Consider the following 21,137-nt stretch of genomic DNA (forward strand, 5'->3'; position numbering starts at 1 on the left):
AGAAAAATTGGCACTTAGGCTCATAATAACAAGGAGGAGGGTATGTAATTGAGAGTTAAAGTGTGCTCAGGGCATACATCTTTATGACAGAAATGGTCAAATGAGAGTCTAGGAGGGTGTTGATTTTTGGTAAGTTGCTATTCCTATGAATCAGGATTACAGGAATAATATCCTAATTCTAAGTTGTGTTCTAGACCATGAATTCAAAAGCAGATAAATTATGGTTGAGGCCCATGATGTCATAAGGGCAAAGATAAAATTACTTGATCTACCCTTGAAACTTGTTAACTGTGAAATTCTAATAGTGGTTAGCTAGCGTAGGCACTCAGACCAGGAATGCCTACAGCAAAGCATTTTTTTTTAAAGATTTATTCATTTTTATTACAGCCAGATATACACAGAGGAGGAGAGACAGAGAGGAAGATCTTCCGTCCTATGATTCACTCCCCAAGTGAGCCGCAAAGGGCCGAGCAAACCATTTTATAATAGAAGGATTCGATGTTGAATGGATTGCTATCATACAAAGCCATTCACATTTTATGAATTTTCCTGCAAGGCATTGGGCCATTACGATGAGACAAATTTGTATAAATCTGATGCTGTTGGTGCCTTGAAAAAACTCTGAACTGTGCTTTAGTGTGAGAGCCCTATCCCAAGCATGAAGGTCTCTGCAGCCTGTGAGAGTCAGGGCCTGAGGGCGCTGTGAGGGAACCAGGTGCCAGAGTCACACACAGCAGTGGGGGGTTTCGATCCCTCATTTATGCACCTCCTTCTACTGACTGAGACACTGAGCTGGAAAGTGTATCACTGTCTCCAGCACACATGACATGAAGCTGCAGTTGTGGTTTTTTTTTTCTACAGGAAGCATATATTTTCCTGAGGGTGGAAAAGGAAATTCAGCAGTAATCCCTCCTGTATGCTCTCCGAGTACTATAATTGTGCTCCAGCATCAGCTGCAGGCAGGTTGGTGCCCAGCTGGGTCTTCTCCACCTGACACACATGCCCCACCTCCGTGTCTGGCAGCAGGTGAACGCTCAAAAGTGTTGCTGGGGTGAACGAGTTATTCCCCGAAGATGTTCAGTCACATTGGAATCTGATTCCTTCCGGCTGTTTGTGCCCCCACATTTTCTGCAGCAAGTAGATTCTGAATCTTTGTTATTTCTGCCCAGATTTTCGTACAGGACAATCGGAATTATGCAGGGACTTGCTGTGACCACAGTGTCAGAAACATTGTAGCTGCTCTGAGAACTAAAAAATGTGTTCTTAGTCCGTAGTCAAGCCTAGAATCAGAGACTCCTGACTCCGAGTGTTCGGAGTGTTGTGCAGATACATGTATTACTGATGTCTTGTTTAAACTTGATGACTCCAGTTAGGTTGGCTGAGTGTATAATGTTCTTTAAAGACAAATACACTCTTATAAATTAGCGTTCCTCTGCTTTGAGTTTTGTGACTCATGCTTGCCCACAGCAGCATCCCGTTTTGTTCAAGGTGTTACTACTTCATGAGAATCAAGTTCATTTAGTCCAAAATTGTGGTAGGCATGTTCAGGATGCCAGTTTTTCAACAGGCTGTGGTTTTAAGTTAGACCTTTTTGTTTTAAGTATTCAGCAGCTTTGTGTAGAGACCATTTTCCACAGCACCATTCACCTACTTCAAAGTGTACCATTCAGGGCTTAATTGGCTAATCCTCCATCTTGCAAGTGCCAGGAACCCATATGGGCACTGGTTCATTTCCCGACTGCTCCACTTCCCATCCAGCTCCCTGCTTGTGGCCTGGGAAAGCACCCAGTGACGGCCCAAAGGCTTGGGACCCTGCACTTTCTGTGGGAGACCTTGAGGAAGCTCCTGGTTCCTGGTTTCAGATCAGCTCAGCTCTGGCCATGGCAGCCACTTGAGGAGTGAACCAGTGGGATGGAGTATCTTTCTCCCTGTCTCTCCTTCTGTCTGTAAAATCTTCCTTTCCAATAAAAAAAAAAATGTGTGCCGTTCATTGGCCTCTAGTGTGTTCACAGACTTATGCAGCCATCACCATGATCATTTTTAGGAAATTTTCACCACTCCAAGAAGAAACTCCACACCCTTTCATCATCTATCCCTGATGTTTTGTTAACATTAATACTGATGATTGAAATAGTCATTTCATATCTGTCATATGATTGAAATGTTTGACTTGCATTTCGTTCATAGTTGTGTGCGTGTTTCAAGTATCTGTTGAGGCCTCATTTTCATGTCATATTACAAAGTACATGTGTAAAAGAGTTTCAGATTTAGCTGTCTAAATATTGTTTTACTTTTCCTTCAAAGTACAAAACCTAAAAATTATTGTGTGAGGAGGAGCTCATTGCTTTGTTGACAGCGTTGAAATCAGCCATCTTGCAAGTGATTTGATTCCAGGGAAATCATCACACAATGATTAAATAGCTCTGTCTCTACCAGGTTGGGATTGCAATATGCTCTACTGGGTCATCTGGATTAGGTGTGTTTGTTATTGCCCTGAATTGTGGTTTTCATCAATTTAAGTAGTTAACAAGAAAAGTCAGTCCCAGTGCATTCTGGAGTTTTCAGAGTTGAAAATCCCACCTGTAAATGAACAGTTAATGTTATGTACTAATCATCTATTTTGATGAATAGAAATGTGTGAATCAGATTTTTTTGTCTGTATAATTTATACTAAATTCCTACTGGACAAAACATTGTCTGAATTCAGTTCTGTTCAGAAGCCATCAAATGTATACTTAGGAATGATGCATCAACAGGCTCGCGGTCAGCATCAGCAAGAAGCAGGGCACACCACAGTCGCCCTGTGAGTGTATTCAGTAGACAACCTTCCAGACTAGTCTGCTGTCGTTTTATCACATGCCGTAGAAGTAAACTTCGTCCATTTCTCATCTCATTTAAGCGAGGACATAGCTAACTCTGTAATGCAGCTACACCATTTCTCTGAGATCACCTTTGTAAATCCCTGGTGTATATCTTACATCAAGTGTATCAGTCGTGTGACTCACGATACTGGTGCCACTTCAGGTACAGGAGGTAGAGCTGGGGAGGGCTGACTCTTCTCATCGCTGTAATGATGAATTAAGGGAGGAAACTGCTTTTTTACAGTTTGCTTAACTTAAAGCAGTAAGGTTCACTTTGGACATCTTCTCTGGTAAGGTGTTCAGATTAAGATGTTGAGTACTATGTTATCATCTTGCTCTTAAAATCTTCGTATATTCACACATAGAAACTAGTTGTACCAGAATAGAGTGCCAGACAGTAAACTCCAGCTGGGTGCTGACATGTCCATTTTGTCTGTTCCTGGCAGTACCCTGAGAAGAGCAAAGCAGTCACTTGGTGTTGTTCATTGAATACACAAGTGCCAATGATACACAACATTGAGCAGTAGCAGAGTGGGCCCTGACATAGAGACCGAAAGGAGCAATTAGTGTCTTTGACCGTATGTGATTAGGAAATAGTAAATACTTGGGTGTTGGGAAAACAGGAATGTGGAAAATAAGGACTTCATTGCAAAACTGAAAGGACAGGTGCAGAGGCTTAGAACCCTGCACCTGCGTGGGAGACCCTGGAGAGCCTCCTGGCTCCTGGCTTCAGATCAGCTTAGCTCTGCCTGTTGCAGCCACTTGGAGAGTGAACCAATGAAAGGAAGATCTTTCTTTCTCTCCTCCTTTCTGTAAAACTGCCTTTCCAATGAAAGGAAATTTTTTAGTTGGAAAAAAAATGACAGGCTGGAGGAGCAGAAGTAAGAAAGGAGAGTGCCTCAAGGCAGATGACTGGGGATGGGAGGTAGTGTTCTCACCTTCAGCGCTGGCCAGGAGGAGTAAGAGTAGAGATATAGTGTTACCTAAAGGTGTGGGGGGGGAGAGGTAAACTGCTGCTCTAAATTCTGATACTAGGACAAGCATTGGCACAGCAGTGCAACTTGCCATTGGAAACAGCCACATCCCACATGAGAGTGCCTGGTTTCAGTCCCGGATCCAGTCCTAACTCCAGCTGCCTACTGATGCGCATCCTAGAAGGGAGCAGGTGATGGCGTGAGTGTTTGGGTTCTTGACACCCAGATAGTTCTGGGCTCCTGATTTCATCCTGACCCAGTCCCTGCTGTTAATATTTGGGTTGTGAACCAGGGGATGAAAGATCTCTTTCAATACCTATAAAAGTGAAAATAAGTAAGCAAAAATTTCAAAACATAAATTCTGATCTCAGGATTGTTGGACAGAGTCATCTGTATTGAATGGTTTTTCTGGGTCACTGTATTTGGGCACTGTTGTCTTCTAGGTCACTGCTTTGTGGACTGGTGTTTTACTGAAGAATCTACTTTGTGCCAAGCACAATGCTAGGGAGTAGGTATATAGGGATAACAGCCTCACATCTGTATAAAGAAAATCTAAACAGCCAAGACAAATTCAATTTCATGAGTAAAATTAATTCAGTGCAACTCACAATGTAGAAGTAAATTGATTTGAATTCCACTCCTGTCTTCATGTAAATGGGTCTAGACTACACACTTACCTGTAAACTCTCTAAACTTGTATGGAACCAAGAGAGAGTTCCTGGCTCCCAGGTTTGGCCTGACCCAGCCTTGGCTGTTTTGAGTACTTGGAAAATGAACCAGCTGTTAATCACGCTCTCTCTTTCCTCCTTCCTTCTCTTCCTCCCTTTCAAATAGGATGAAAATAGTTTTTTAAAAGAAGATTTTTACAATTTTGAAAAATTTTCACCTCCAATTTATCTTGATAGTCCTGGTTGTTGCTATCAAGTTGTATCATTTTTTTAAGAGGGAGGTGGAGGAGGCTAGCTGTGTTTGTGCTGCTGCAGCCTGTTGACAGGCAGTGCCACATGAAGGCCCCCTGAAATACAATAACTATGTTCTTGGCGGATTAGAGAAGAGGTGACAAGACAGGAAGAGATTAACATAGCAAAGTACACGCCCTGAGGAGGACGCAGGGGATCGCCTCTGCAGGGAGCGCTGGAGCACACACTGGCTGTGAGGCTCAGGGTGCCAACTCGTGCTTGGAATGCGTTCACACATGGTCACACAGTCCCCTCCAAGGTGTTCTGGGTATTTCTATGTTTGGCTTTTGATACTCTCTGGCTGTTCCCTGCTACTGTGAGAAGCAGCACTAACCCACTGTTTACACAATCCTTGTAGGACTGGCACCTGAAGGGTGATGCCACAGGACTCCCCAAAATATCAAATGTTGGAGGAACTGGCACAGGCTTGCTTGTTTGGGGCATGCTGCAGTTGGTATGTGATGCTCCCTGGAAGAAAGGCTACCCAGAAAAGCAGTGTGGCCTGTGCCTTCCCTCTTCCCGCATCCTTTACCTCCTGTCTTTTCAGTGCAGTGGTAACTAATGAATAACAAAGGTTCAGTCCTGCAGCCACTGGTGTCCTTCCCAAGGCTGTCCATTCAGATGTTTGGAAAGGTGTGTTGAAGAAGAGGTGTGGAAGCCCTCCTTCCACCTTGCCAGAGCCTCAGGACCTGTGGCTGCCATGCCCTGGCTCGGGCTCAGGTGTGTGGGTCTGTTGCATGCCCACTGTTCCCTGCTGAAGATGGGGGTTCTGATGTGGGCAGGCCAGGCCTGGTGGCATCCCTCACAGCACAGAGGTAAAAGGCACTTGCTCAGCTGACGCTTCTTTCTCCCTTGCTCCCAAGAGTAGCCACTTACAAGTACAGTGTTTAACCTCAAGCCTTCTCTGTGTGAGTTGTCACTGCTGGTACTTGGGCCTCCACTCATTTTTCAGGCAAAATGTAACTGCCTCCAAACTGGGTTAATTTTTTTTTTCTTTAACCCGCTCCAGTCTGTCCTCTGTATTGCTTGTAAAACACACTTTCAATGTGAAAATGCCAGTATTTCCATACCTGCTTCCTCCAGGTTGGGCTAGGTGCACACAGACTCCACTTGCATAGCAGGCCCTGCCTGCGCCTTTGGCATCATCTCTCAGCATTTCCCCCACACACACAGGTCACATTTGAACTACCTCCTCTTCATCTCCCAGACTCCCAGCTCTCTCCCAGTCTGCGTGTCTCCTCCCATCCACCATCACCATCCTCCCCACTACTTGTGCACAGAGAGAGAGTGGGGGAGAGACTGTTGCCTTCACCACATAACCACACACTGTTCTTGGTTTGAGACCAACAGGCTCCTGTGAGCTCCAGGAAATGTGTCATACTGTTGCCCAGTCATCCCTTGACCAGCACCCTCTGCACAATCACAGAGTGCCCCTGTGTGTCCATCGCGAACAGGATATATGACACAATGCCATGTCCGTTGTGCACAGGGCATCCACACACCATGTTGTGTTCACCTGTGTCCAGTTGTTAATTTCAGTAAAATATTAGGTCCCTGAGGCTAAGCCCTGGTCAGTGTCCTTCTGTATTTCTGCCACTTAGAAGCACTTAATTGATGGCGGGAAATAAGTGTGAAAATAAATTGAATGGGTTTGGGGGATTGTCTTCCAGTCTGTTCCTTGCCCTAAGGTAAACAAATGCCTGCACCTTCAAGCCAGATGCCTATCAGGCCGAAATAGCTTACTGTACACAAGTGGCCAGCCAGGTAGATTGGGTGATACTAGCAAGGGAAGAATCAGTTCTGGGAATTACATCACAGAGAGAGAACTTGGCATGAGGTCAAAGTGTAACAATATTAAGAGCAACTCACTATTTCATTGCGCTTGCTTTCCTGTTCACCTGCCAGGCTTATTGTGCTTCTATCAAAGACCAGAGAAACTGGAGGATATATATATATATATTTATTTATTTAATCTCAAAAAACCCTGCTGTTTGTCTCACTTACTGCTGGAGTACAGGATCCAGAATGCAGATTTTAGTTGCGCAGCACCAAGTGTTATCTTCTTTATGTATTCTACATCTTAGGTGGCTTGTTTCCTGAATTGATGTGACAACAAGCCTATTCAGGCATGAAGCCAAGACAACAATGAATCATAAACCATACCTGAAAAACTGTGATTTACAGATACTATGCACATGTCAAAATGCCCAAAGCGGGCATCTTTGCTGTAGGGCACGGATTGGTCTTAGCTAACAAGGTTTAACCCTCGAAAGGGAGTGATCATTTTCAAGTTCTTACTTTACCTAAGATAACTTAGGCTCTGTGGTTCTTTTCCGACTCTTTTACTATTTGCTCTTGGCTGTCTGAAGAGCAACCCTTTGCAGGGCTTTGGCCGCACTGTTCTCAGCTGGCCAGTGAAGTGTGGCGATTAAGGGCTTGAATTCCCAAGTCACACATACCTGGGTTTGACTAGCAGATCAACTGTTACCGTCTATGTGAGAATGCAATTTTGTCCTCTCCTCTGAACCTTAGTTCCCCCATGCATGCTAATGAGAAGAGTAATTGAGTCAGCCTCACACCAGGGTCCTGCAGGGCAGCATTTCAGGGGAGTGTCTTTGTGTGAGGCCGGTAGCAGTGCTTGTGTGCCTTGAGTTTGAGAGCTCAGCAGATGTGAGTGATTTTTGTTTGTTTCTGTTTAATGTGCCAGGCACATGGGAAACATCAGTGATTAAGATAGCTACAGGTGCTGCCCTTCTGGCTGTTAGGATTGAGGAAATGCTGAGATGTCCATGAATATTAGAGGAAGATAGAACAGTCTAGAGGTCAGGAAGTAACATTGAAGCTAAGCTCAGTAGGGTGAGTGGGTGAACTCTTCACCACAACACAGGTGTTAGCGAGAAAATCCGTGCTGTGACACGATTTTAAGATCCCAGGATAGGGCCTGGTACTGTGGCCTAGTGGCTAAAGCCCTCACCTTGAATGCGCCAGGATCTCATATGGGCACTTTTTCTAATCCCGGCAGCCCCGCTTATCATCCAGCTCCCTATTTGTGGCCTGGGAAAGCAGTCGAAGATGGTCCAAAGCCTTGGGACCCTGTACCCACTTGGGAGACCCAGAAGAGGCTCTGGGCTTCTGGCTTCAGGTCAGCTCGGCTCCAGCCATTCCAGCTGCTTGGGGAGTGAATCATCAGACAGAAGATCCTGCTCTCTGTCTCTCCTCTGTGTATATCTGATTTTGCAATATAAATAAATAATAAATTTTTAAAAAGTTTCCAGGATTCAGGAACAGAGAGGGTCTCCAACAGGGGTGCCCCTGACTTAGCATTGACTGAGCAAAAGCACAAGGGATGGGCTGGAAATAGCAGAAGTGCTCCGGAGTAGATAGAACTTGCTTTTATTTGATGGCAGGATGCTGCGTACTTATAGAAGGGGATATGTAGAGAAAACTATCATGGTTATTGACATTTATGTAAATTTATTTAATCCTTCCAGTGGCTTCTTGGGAAGGGTTTCTGGGGGAGCCCTGTTTTATGAATAAGAGGGCCTGGCCTTGTCTGCTGTTACCTGGCCAGTCTTTTCCCGGTCATCAGCGTCTGCGTCCCAGCTCTGGCCAAGTTCTCCCAGAGGCCATGTTCATCTGCGACCAGCAGCCTGTGCACAATGACTGGGTCAGAGTGCACCCACAGGCTCAGGATCTGGAGACAGCAGCTCTCCATTTTGGTACCAGCCACCGCAGGCCCTTCCACCTGCTGTTTCCCATGCAGGGCATGACCTGTGCCCACCTTGCTGCAGTGGACCAGTTGATACTTACAAAAGGCTATGTACAGGTTCCTCTTGGGATCTTGACAGTTCTCTTCTCTGGAGTCACATTACATGACTTGCGTGCTGTTGACTTAAAGCTAGAATCTACTTCAGCCTACAGATCACAAACTTGGTGGAAATATACATTGGTCCTCAACCTCGAAATGAGAAGAGGATTTATAGTTGCCTTCTCTTAAAGAAGATTCCACAGGGGTCCCCTGTTGAGCTTTGTTTGCCTAATTAGGCAGACTCTTAAGCCTTTTAATCTGCCTTCAGTTAAGGCCTCCTCACCAACACAGAATAGCCTGAATGTTCTGGAACTGTCTTCCTGCAGGCCTATGCTTCCCAGCAGGGCCCTTCATGGAATCCATTGTGGGCTCGCCTCCTGCTCCTGCCCCACTGCAAGACCTTTGTACATCCACTTCTTGGGGGCACCAGGAGCAGGGTTGGGTGGACCTTGGAGTCAGTGCCTTTCTTGGTCCTGCCCTCAGCCTTTGCAGCCGTGCCTCAGCCCAAATGGAGGGAAACCCACAGGGCCTGTTGTGGGGTGCGAGAGAGATAACAAGTCTAAGATGTATTAAGGAGTCTTTATTAACCAAGCTTGGTGATGGCAGGGCCCACTAGAAATTGGCAAACAACAAGTCCATGTGACAATCCAGTCTGAATTGAAACCCTGAGAGGAACAAATGGTCATTACTGTGAAACCCATCCATTAAACTGAAGACCTATGTCCCAGCTTCCCCAGCAGTATAAGTTATCCTAAGAGGCGTACAGTGAACAACCTGGGCACACTTACAAAGCTGCAGGCATTCACCTTTTCCTGACTTCTCTGTCCATATTCCATTACTGCTAGGCCTCACCTCTCCGGAACTCTTGAAGGTACACAAACCAGAAATACAAAGTTCTTAGCACTAACATCTTCACTGACTTGCCCAAGCAGTGAACAGAGGATGAGGAATACAGACATACAGGGGCCATGCTCAGGGGCTACCTGTCCTCAGAGTCTGTCCGTGGGAAGCCAGAGAGCAGGCACTGGGGTAGGCCAAGAGTCAGAGTGTCAGAGTAGCAGAAATGTGCAACCAAGAGAGCAAGCCCCTCCCTAACATGGGCCTTTGTGGGGGCATGCGAGTGGAGTGGTCACTCAACCCCTCTCAGGTTCCAGGTCATGATAGGTAATTGTCACAGGCGGGCAGAAAGGACCACATAGATGGGGGAGGAGTGGCTTCCAAGCTTATGACCCTAGACTACAACAGGCCAAGTTCCACTTCATGGCACCCAGAAGGGAAGAGCTTATGCAAGACAGCCTGGCTGAGAGAAGGCAGGGACTCCAGTACAGTGAGCCCACCCTGGGCCATCTGGGGTCTCTGCGGACCCTGTTCCCACCCAGGGCTGGCCTCCCTCCTGCTGTGTGCATGCTGCTTCCCATTTCCTGACAGTCTCAAGAACTGCACCACCAGTTAAAGGAATGCCTCGTGTTTCAACCCCTCCGAATCCAGTTAGCTCTTTCATTTCCTTTTTTATTTACTTGTGATAGTCAAGCTTACATTCCTTTGCATTCCCTGTGTCTGGGTTGTTTCAAGCACTTTTTCAGCTGTTAGCACAGGCTAATATGAGAGAGCTGGGGATCCCTTGTCTAAGGCTAGAAGTAGCTGTACTTGTCTGCTGAACAGTATGGAGCCAAATTCAGCGTGATATTCTAGATAAGTGCTGGAACAGAAAGCTAGAAAACAGAAAATCCAAGTAAAAGCTGTAGTCAAGAGTGTAGTGCCAGACTACTTTCTAAGTTTGCGTTAGTGTACCAGGGTTACCCAAGATGTGAGCTGGCAAGAAAACCCAAGGGAGACTACAGGAATACTGTCCTCCTTGCAGTCCTCACACAAATCTGAAGTTATTTCCAAGTAAAAAGTCTTAGTTATTTCTAACAGTATTGGTTTCAGTGGTGAGTGTGCCAAAAGCCAGACGTGTGCTTAGAGATTTTCCTGCAGTATCCCTGACATACAGACCAAGTCAGGTAAAGCTAGGCTCGGGCCCCAGCTTGCCACTGCTCGCTCTGTAAGCCTGGCCAGGTACTGCCTTCTTCCAGGGCAGGTGTTCTCTGCGTGCTGAGACAGTGACCACTGCTTCCCGGGGACTGTCAGGAGGGCATACACAAGCAAAGAGCCGTGGGACAGCCCTCACAGTGATGTTCTCAGGAGTCCTCCAGGCTCCGAGTCAGAGAAAAGCCAAACTCAGGGCTCCCCTTTCCTCGATTTTGTTTTCCATCTTTTCCATTGCTCTTCCCTCAAGAGAGAACAGGGGGAAAAAAGAGAGAGATAAGAAAGGAGTTTTGAAAAAAGTAAAAGCCAGGGAATGAAAGAAGGCAGAATGGAGAGATGGGAGTAAAAAGAAAAAAAAAAAAAAGGAAAAACCAAAAACAAAAAGACATCGGCTGAGAAGCCACAGAAGGTGTAGAAGTCAAGGTGGTCTCCACAGGCTGTGCAGTTGGCCTTCCTGTCCCATCTTCTTCTAAAGCTCATCTGCACCAATCAAGTCTAAAACCAGGGCCCATCCCTCCCCATCCACACGCACAAGGCCTGGTAGCCTCACCCATAGTGAGCAGCTTGACTCTTCCCTGCACGTGGGCCTTTCTGAGCCTTCCCTGACTCCCTGTGGCCTAATGGGCTGTGCCCAGAAAGGAGACACTGGGTCTGCATTCTTTGGCTTAGCAGATATTGACAGAACATTGAATCTTTGCTAGATCTGACATAAACTTAATCCCAGCTGCCAGAGAGCTCACAGTCTTAAATTACAATGAAGTAAATGGACACCTAGTATGATCAGTTTTACAGTTGAACAGAAAAATCAGTGGAGATTCCCCAAATGTTGGGAGAGAGGCCAGGAGGCCGTGGAGTTGCTGCCATATCCCAGAAAAGGAGCCCCTGAGTTCTCTGGTGCCACCTGCAAGCTCCCCGGGTCCTGGCTTTTGTCCAAGTCACCCTGTCTCTGGTCTCCTGGTCTCACATTTCTCTTGCCTCTGAATTTTTAGAACATTCATGACACATGAGGTGCAGGGGTGAAGAAAAAGAAGGAAGCCTTTGTAAAGGGGCTCCCCAGGCCCAGCTGCCAGCCTGTGGGCAGACCTGGTGTGCAGAAGACGCCAGTCCCAAGGGCTTACCCTGGAGGTGACCCCTTGTCTATGGTAGCAGAGAACTGAGACCACTGTCCACTTCCTCAAGTTGTCCCATCTACAGGAGTGTATGCAAGCAGCTGTGGATCTCCCTCCCATGGGTTCCCCTGCACTGCTGCTGCTGGATTTTTTTTTATTTATTTAAATTCATGTTTGAATTGCCCAGGGGTTCACAAGCTCTCCCAGCACTGAGTCCACAGCTGAGAAGCCAGGCATAGACGTTTGTCAGAGTGACAGGAACATGAAAACCCCTGGGTAGAGAGCTGGGGAGGGCACAGGGCAGAGGCTGCTACCTTTACCCCCGCATTCACAGGGGAAGACAGTCAAGGAGTTATTTTGGTTAGCATATATTAATTGGACATATTTTTGGGGTCCAGTGAGTTATTTCAAGACGTTGACCTAGTGTGCGCTAACTGCATCATGGTGGTACCCTTTCCTTCTCCTTCCCACTGGCTTAGCTTTAGAGTCTGATTCTGAGCTTTGGGCTCGGCCCAGTGCCTGCCAGCTGGCACCTTTCAGAGAGCCACGTGGCAAGGAAGATGAGAGTGTGTTGATTGTGATTGTGAGGTTGGTTGGATTGCAGTAATGACCTCTACACACTGACCCTTTGGTCATCTACCTCGCAACAGTTGGGAAACAAAGAGAAAGAGCACTTGGGTCTTGGGTCACTGCTGTCCTTGGGTCAGGGCCCCACCCCTCCCACTGGCCCTGCTTCCTTTTCCCCAGGGTTCCTCCAGGTCACCAGTGGCACAGTGCAGCTCCCTTAGGGAGAGCCCTTCAGAGGGCCTGTGTGCTAATTAGCATCACAAAGGAACTGCTCCTGGCCCTGGGAAGATTCTGCAGCTCTGGCTGGCTGGCTCAGCACCTGGCCCAGTCTTGCAGGGTAGCCCGTGATATCTGGGTTGTGGGTACCACACTCCCACAGTTTTCTCCTTTTACCCTCATGATAGTCCAGGAGCTCTCCCAGCACCAGAGCCACAGCTGAGAAGCCAGGCATAGACATTTGTCAGGTTGATGGGAACATAAAAGCCCCTGGGTAGAGAGCTGGTGAGGGCACAGGCTGCCTTTACCCCCGCATTCACAGGGAAAGACAGTCAAGGAGTGGAACTGGCATCTTTCAAGTCTCAGGAAAGTTTTCCCACCAGGGGAAAAACACTCATGGACAATGTCACTCCAGAATCTTGTCACCTCCATAAACCAGCCTGCTGAGTTCTGAGTTGGTGGACTTGCCCAAACCTACTTGCATTATCTCTACCCGGGTCTTAAGGTGGCACAGATGCTCAGAGCAACTCTAGGCTATCCTGCTAATGAACACACCGACAATTCTCCCCATCTGCCGCCGCCTCTGTCTCAAAGACGGGAGGGCCTTCCTGGCTGATCACAAAGAACATAATTACCGTCTGCAGAGGCTGGGCACAAAGGCCACCAGCCCTCACGGGCCACCGAAGATTAACAGCCGCCTCGTCTTTGATGGGGAGAGGTAATAACAGTTACTGCAGTTGATAATTGGATGGATTCCCGAGCCATGTAATTCAGATTGAGGCTGTCATTTTTTGCAGGCCTTTAGCTAAGCTGGATTATTAGATGGAGGCGCTAATCCTATTAGTCAGTTGTCAGTCTCTGGATGGCAGAGAGCAGGGGAAGGCCAGTTCTTGAGGTATTATGCCAGGTATGCAAGGAAAGCTACCCACTGCGTCTTTAGGTGTTTTGTTTATTTTTCTCAGTCCAGCCACAGTTACCAAGCTGTCTATGAAAGTGTTTTCCAGGTTCCCATGTCTGAAGGCAGGGCACTTGAGAGAGGCATCAAGGGGGACACAGGAAGCTAACCAAGGCCTCCGTTCTAGGAAGGGGCCTGCTCATCATTGACCAGATCATGCTGGGGTACTCTCAGGTGTGCAGCCTGACCTGGATCCCACCAAAACGTAAGGATAGGAGAGCCGAGTCTTTCCAGTCTGAGTCATGGGAACGCAGCACTCTGGGCAGGGGCAGTATAGGAAGTGGTGCCAGGAGCGGTGCCCTTGCTGGCAGAGATCAGAAACAGCTTCACAGAAGGGGCAGTGTCTGATGTGGGTCTGCCAGGGCAGAGGCAGCCTTGGAGCCCTGCACGTTGAGAAGGCAGTGGTTTGGATGGAGACAGTATTTACAGGCAGACCCCCTCAACATGCTTGCTTGTCCTGGAAACTTGAGGGGGTAGAAATGAGTACAAGTCAGCGCACCAGAAGAACACCGAGTTTCCCCATGCTGGGACAGCACCCAGAAACACAGCATTTTGGGGGGTGCCGAGGTATAGCAAGGAGCCAGAGAGGAGGGCCTTTGTGCCCCCTCTCAGTCAGCCCACATCACTGAATGCATATGTAGTGTTTGATGACACATGCTCGAGAGCGTCCCTCTTAATTTTAGCATTTGGATGGCTCACCATAGAGTCAGCTTGTTCCTGTCTCTGTCTTGGGAAGGTGAAGTCATGTCTGATGTCCAGGCATTGTCCAAGCCATGTTTCACTGTGGCAAGGTGCGTGCCTGCTGTATGTGTGTGTTGTGTTAAGGTGCACGCCCCCTTGTTGCACCTGTGTGCAGCTAAACACTGAGGATCCATCATACCTCACGGCTCAGTGCTGCTGCTGTACAGTGAGAACCTGGCCCGCATTCCTCTGTGCGTGCTGTCACTCTCCCCTTGGGCAGTCAACACTGCTGTCCTATGCCGGGACAGGCAGGGACTGTGCAGGTATCCAGGCCCTGCACTAGAGCCACTCATAGACGGGGAGGGAGGCTGGGAGGTGGGGCAGAAATGAGCAGGGGTCCACGTGGGACAAGCAGGACTCCACAAGGTGCTGGTGTCTGAGCGCCGAGGAGGCTATGGCCTCATTCCTCTGGAGGTGTGCCTGAAGTGTTTTTAGTCCACCTTGGGGTAGTTTTTGTTTGTTTCTTTCTTCAGAAAGCTGTCCCAGATGCTCAGCAAGAGCTTCCCTTGTTAACAGTAACACTAGGGAAGCGTTGGCCTCGGGTGTCCTTTATCTTCCTGAGGTTGGTTTATTTTGTCCTGCTCAGTGTCTACTGGAACCCGTGTCTCAAGACTTTCCAAGAGGTCACATCCATGTTGCTGGCACTGGATGAAAGGATCAGAGTTTGAGCTTTTTTTTTTTTAAGACAAAGATGTGTACATTACAATGGTCTGCTTTCACTCAGTGCCTCCCCTCCGCTTCTACAGTTGTGACCTGGCTCCCCCAACCCCATCCCCACCCTGGGGAAACATCTCCCAGGGCGGCCTTGAGGCTGCTCTGTTTCCCTGTGGACAGATTGATGAGACCCACGCGGCCTGGCAGGACCCAGGACCCGGAGATACCGGCAGCCGGAGGTTCGTGCAAAGGCCAAGTGTAGGGCCAGTGTGGACTGCCTTTCCCAGAGGGTTCTTGGGACTCAAGCTGACCATGTTCTATAGCCTCGAAAAGTGGAGTTGCATCCTCAGATCATGAACAGAGGCTTTCTGCTAGGGCCACACTAAGACAGTGCGGGTCTGTGTCTCCATGGTTCAAACCACAGGAAGAGTATCTTTGTCACACTTCCTTCTCAGAGTGTCTTACAGCCCCCCGTGCAGAGAGTCGGGGGTGTGGTGATGAAGCAGACACACGCTCTGGCTCCCTGGGTTGTGGGGACAGGACACTAGAGCAGTTCTTCATGGGAACAACAGGGTGTGCTCTGTAGGCAGAGTAGGGATTGATGAGTAGGGCGGGGAAGGAGGCTGGTGATGAGGGAACAGAGTCCTCAGGAGCATTCTAATGGTGGGAGGATAGTTGGTCCCCAGAGGATTTCCAGTGAGGAGCCAGTGGTCACCTTTTCTCTTGAAAGCATCTACAGTAGGACTGCTCAGATGTTGAGTCCTCAGGGGTAGGTGTTCGGCAAGGTGATTCAGACTCTGCATGGGACCTCTGCATTCCATACTGGAATGCCTCCATATTGGATCCTAACTCTGCTTTGAATCCATCTTCTTGGGGACAGACTCCCAGGGCGGCAGCAGCAGCAGCCCAGGTGCTTGCTCCCTGCCACCCACCTGAAGGACCAAGTTCCCGGTTCTTGGTTCCAGCCTGGGCTGCTCCTGGCTGTCACCAGCACCGGTAAGTAAAGCAGTAGATGGAGGATTCATTCTGCCTCTTTCCAAAAAATGGAAGGAAGGAAGGAAGGAAGGAAGGAAAGAAAGAAAGAGAGAAAGAAAGAAATGGAGTCCACAGTGCCAGGTACAGTTACACAAATGAAGGGTGAGTTGCAGCAACTCAGCGGAGTAGTTTTATGTCTCTAACAGCCAAAATTTTTAAATGTGGGTTTCTACTTAGTACATTTTTTTTATTTGTTCAGTACTTCATTTGTAGCCTATTTCACCAAACAAATGCAAATTTTAAAAACAAAAGTCTCTCCTTCATGGTAGAAGGCATGAGACCCTGAACTGACCCCGTAGCAGTAATCACAGACAGAAGAGGGAGAATCAAGAGCTATAATGGCAGTGGGATTTTCAGGTCTGAAAGGCGGGTCGATGTGAAAGAGCAAAGAGGAGAGAGCCAGCCATCTTCCTGAGAGTCTGTGGTAAGCTGCTCTTACCATGACCCCACCCTCGTCTTACCATGAGCTTTTCCACTCCTGTTACACAGACACATGTGGGTATCTTAACATTGTTACACGAGCTGAACATTTCTGTATGTTTGCTGTGTAATGCTCATGTGTTTGGAGTGTGGGAAGAACGGAAATAACACTTGTGTGACTGCTTCCCCTTCTTGACTTCACATCCTTCCACCAGTCTCTGGGCCACCCTGGGCCAACACCAGTAGACCCGTCACAAGGAGCACCGTCTCTGCCTTGCTAACCACAGCATCTCATCCACATGAGCTCCTATAACAGACAGCCCCAACATAGGACCCTAAATCAAAGCCGTGATGCTTTGGGGACTAGCGCTTGGCAGTGAGGAGGACACAAAGGAACTTGCTAGGGTGACACAGATGGCTGGGTGCCAACCAGTGGCTGTCTGCTTTGAATGGTGCACTGGCATCCTGAGCCAATCATGCAAGTGTGCACTCCACACCTGCGGATTCCACACATGTGGATTCAACCACTGGGAGACTGAAGATACTCAAAATGATTGTCTCTGTACTGAACATGCGCATGCTTTTCTCCTTGTCATCTTTCTGTAAACAGTGCAGGGTGTAACTGTTACCTGCAGCGCATTTACCTGGAGTTAGGTATTGTAAATAATCTAGAGGTGGTCTGAAGTATGAGGGGGATGCAGTGTAGGTTGTATGCAAAGATGACTCCATTTGATACAGTATACTTGTGCACACACAGGGTCTGGTGTCTGTGTATGTGGGGTTCCTGCAATTTCTTGCAGATGTGGGGAGGATGGTGTACCTCAGTTTAAAAAATATTTTGACAGCAAATAGCTGCCAAACACAGTGTGTTTAGCTTCCCTGGTCATTAGGAAAAGGTGAACAAAACCTTAGTAGGATGTCAGCACACACCTATTAGAATGACTGATGTTAAAGGAATGATAAAACCAAGTTTGGGCAAGAATGTGGAACAGTTGCGTTTAGCACTGAACTCCAATGTGTGTGCAAATCATTCCAAACATTTTAGGAAACTTTTTTGGCCAAAGCTACAGAAACCGGCCCTGCTCTGTGACCTGGCAGCTGCACTAGTTGGAGAGTGAATCATCGGACAGAAGATCTGACTCTCTGTCTCTCCTCTTCTCTGTATATCTGCCTTTCCAATAAAAATAAATAAATCTTTAAGAAAAAAATTGAAGTTTGAATCTATTTTTTTTTTGTTTTATTTTTTTAATTATTTATTATTTAACTTCAGTAATTACATTGTATTATGTGACACAGTTACATAGATACTTGGGTTCTCCCCACCCCTCCCCAAACCCTCCCACCATGGTGGATTCCTCCACCTTGCTGCATAACCACAGCTCAAGTTCAGTTGAGATTTCCCCATTGCAAGCGTATACCAAACATAGAGTCCAGCATCTTATTGTCCCGTCATGTTCAACGGCTTCTTAGGTATACCCTCTCTGGTCTGATGACAGAGCCAAGATTTAAAAAGGCACAATGAGTTAAGATTTTAAAAGTCAAGAGAACTGCTACTGTTGGGAAGACAGAGTGAACTGGGCACCAGGGACCCTCCAGCAGGCTCTATAGATTTGCTTTTTTGTTTTGGAGTTGTGTCATTTTACATAACTCACCCAGCAGTATAGTTGTGGTTAGTACACTTTTCTCTATTACATGATAATACTGATTATTATTATTTTCTAATCACATTATTGTCCGAGCATAAAAAGAGTAAGTGGTAGCCGCATTATGGTTTTAAGTAAATTACCCAGTACTTGAGTTTTGCAATTTTCTGATTATTTTTATTCATTTCTAATCTGAAAGCAGTTCCTGTCTGACTTTCATAGTGAACTTGTATTCATGAAATGTGTTTTACTGTGCACAAAGAAATGCGTTTGGTTATACTGCCAGGATCCAGGTGTGTAGTTGAATCCTAGTTGATGGAGTATTGATGCTCAGAATGTTGGAAGAAGCAGGCAGAAGTGTTTGATAGCACCTGTGATAGCCAAAGCTCTCTTATAATCTTAAAACAAAACATTTAGAATGCAGTATTTCCAAGCAGTACATAGGTTCAGTAAAAAGTAAAATTAAAGGAAATGTAATATGAGAGGACATGGTCCCTGGGGGTGTGAAGTGCTGTGCTGTGAGGTGGGTTTTTCTGTGTGGGCATATCCTGCTGTCTTCCTTTTTGTCACATATCCCACTCCTGTTAGATGAGAGCTCCTTTTAACTTACTCAGCTCTTTGAAGACAGCATCTTACAAGTGCTGCTCTGTTGTATAGTCCTGGGGCTCAAGGTCAGTTCAGGACACAGCAGACAGTTGTCCTAGTTCCTGTGGATGCCATGCAGTGATGCTCCCTGAGCCTTCAGACCACTCAAGGACAGTGCTGAGGAGTCACCCTTGTCCTCCCCATGCCAGGAGAAAACAAGGAACTTCAGGGAGGTCCTCTCCCACAGAATCATATAAAGTTCAGAAGTTGTGGAGAAGTCATTATATGTTGAGTTCTGAAACACCGACTTGATAAGCTTCCCCCCAAAAATAGCTGAAGTGCTGTTTAAAAACCCAAAGAGATGCAGTTAAAATGTTTAGGTCATAAGTTGATTAACTAAAGAAACATCTTGTGGGAAAGAAATCGTGTCAGTCAGTTTGTCTTGTGAATTGGTAGGGAAGGCCACAAAGTGTTCTGTGTTTCTGCGTATTGCTTGCGATTTCTATGTTGGGGCCCTCCCTCCACGAAAGAGCACCCCCGTTCTGCCTTCCCCTGGTTGTCCTAAAACCTCAGCATCTTCAGCGAAGCCAACGCTGAGCTCTTCTACCCATTGTTTTCACCAAGAACCCCTTCCATCTTGAGGCCTTACCTGTCACTGCCTGCTTAGTACTTACTGGGCCCGTCCACGCAGGGAGCCGCAGACATGTCATCTGGATTCACACTGCTGACCTGCCTTTCCCAGCACTGAGCAAGCACGCAACAAATACCTGGAAGACCCTCAAACCAACAGACTGTTTGGGGTGACAGCTGGGTGTTGCATTGAGTTATAATTCTCTGCCTGGGAAGTGAAGCTAACTTCTGTTTGTGTTTCTGTCTAGAATGTGGCCGATCAGATCGCATTTCAAGTCGCTGGTGGATTAACAGCCCTTGAACACATCCTTCAAGTAGTAGCCCCAGCCGCAAATGTGAACACGGTTTCACGAATTCCACCCAAGTAAGTACAGGTTTTCAATTTGTCTTCCACGTTTCATTTGTGAGTCATTTCTGTCCTATGGTTTCCATATGGGGGACTACAAGGAAACTGTGTGTGTTTTCAGGTTTGACCCTCATCAGCTTCCACTACTCCACTGGGGAGAGAAGCAGAGGAGCTCGACTTACACACAAAACTCAAATTGAGCCTAAAATGCCTTATAAAGGAAGTCTCTTTGGTCAGCGACCTGCTCTAATCTTAAGAATTGATGAACCCTTAACTGCTTCCAGAAATTGAATGAATAGCAATAGCAGAGAGCTGACTCTCTAGGTAGCATGTTACAAAGAGCAAAGTATCTTACCCAAGGCCTGAAGCACATTCTGAGGCCATCGCAGAGTTCCAGGTTGTTAGCTGGTGGGTGGAGGGCCCTTGGGTGCCTCTCTGTAGACTGCTCTTTGTCTCAGGATCCTGTTCAGCACTGAGACCTCCTCCTGGAGTCCTTGGTCCCCTGTGGTGTAGTGGCAGGAAGTATTGTAGCCCTCACTTGTGCAGTTGTTGCGTGTTTGTGTGGACTCTCACTCAGAGTTTAAAGAAGTTGTGATGAAAAATTCATTTTGTAGCAATGGAAAAGCTTTTTATATTTATTTACACAATGAAAAATGAGTATATCATTTATTCCTTGGATACAACACAAAAAGAATCCCAAGAGTATAGAAATGGCTTTGCCTTTGGTGCATGACATCAGAGTTCCAGATCCTTGTGGTGTTCACTCATTCAGTCATTTATGATACAGAGGCAGACAGAGTGTGCCTGTCAAGTGGTTCACCCCTGAAACACCTACGGCTCTTGGGGTTTAGGCGCCCCGAGGTCACCGAGGGTGAGGCAGATGGTGGCCTTTGGTCCCAAGTACCACCGGAGACAAGCTGGTGAGGAATGTCCGCTTTATTATGCAAAGGTTACAAGTTTTAAAGGGTAAGGAAGGGGAGGGCAGGAGGGAGCCTTCCGGCAGACCCCGTGCCCACCAAAGATGCTGTAATTGGCTGTATGACAGATCTGTCTCCCTAGATCTTCCGGTGGTATCAGAGGTCATGTTCAGGTATACACCCCTTGACCTCGTAGCCATGTTGGAAGTCACACTCCATGTGTAGGCCTAAAGGCTGTGCTTCAAGCCATGGGGAAGGTCAGGCTTAAGCCACGTCCCCTAGGCAGCAGGGCAGGGGCCTGGGGTGATCGCCCACACATGGCAGCCAGGGCTGGTCTGTGACAAAGCTGAAAGCAAAGATGTTGAGAGCAAAGAGGTCAATTGGCATCTCCCAAGTGGGTGGCAGGAGTCCAGTGACTTGAGCCGTCATTGCTGCTTCCCAGATCTGTGTTAGCAGGAAACTGGAGTCAGGCTCGGAGGCCCAGCATCAGACCCTGGCACTCTGATATGGTGTGAAGGTGTCTCAACCACTGGGCCACACACCTGCCCCCAGGTGTCTTAATCTCATCACACTCCTTCATCAACTATCAAAATAAGGGTAGCCATAGTGCCTCACAGTGTGCTGTGGGACTAGATGAAGGAGTGTGTGAGGGCCTATGGGACCCTGTACGACCCTGGGTAAATGTTAGG

General features: G+C 47.3%; 1 protein-coding gene across 1 annotated transcript in view; it reads left to right on the plus strand.

Moving 5' to 3' along the window:
• The window catches only part of LOC101526509 (S phase cyclin A-associated protein in the endoplasmic reticulum), a 238,417-nt gene that overhangs the window by 115,198 nt on the left and 102,082 nt on the right, over nucleotides 1-21,137 (plus strand). The window contains exon 17 of the mRNA XM_058665271.1: nucleotides 19,434-19,549. Within this exon, the coding sequence (XP_058521254.1) occupies nucleotides 19,434-19,549 (116 nt within the window). The remainder of the gene's footprint in view (nucleotides 1-19,433; nucleotides 19,550-21,137) is intronic.

This window comes from Ochotona princeps, chromosome 6 (assembly GCF_030435755.1).
Source record: "Ochotona princeps isolate mOchPri1 chromosome 6, mOchPri1.hap1, whole genome shotgun sequence".
Classification (NCBI taxonomy): domain Eukaryota; kingdom Metazoa; phylum Chordata; class Mammalia; order Lagomorpha; family Ochotonidae; genus Ochotona; species Ochotona princeps.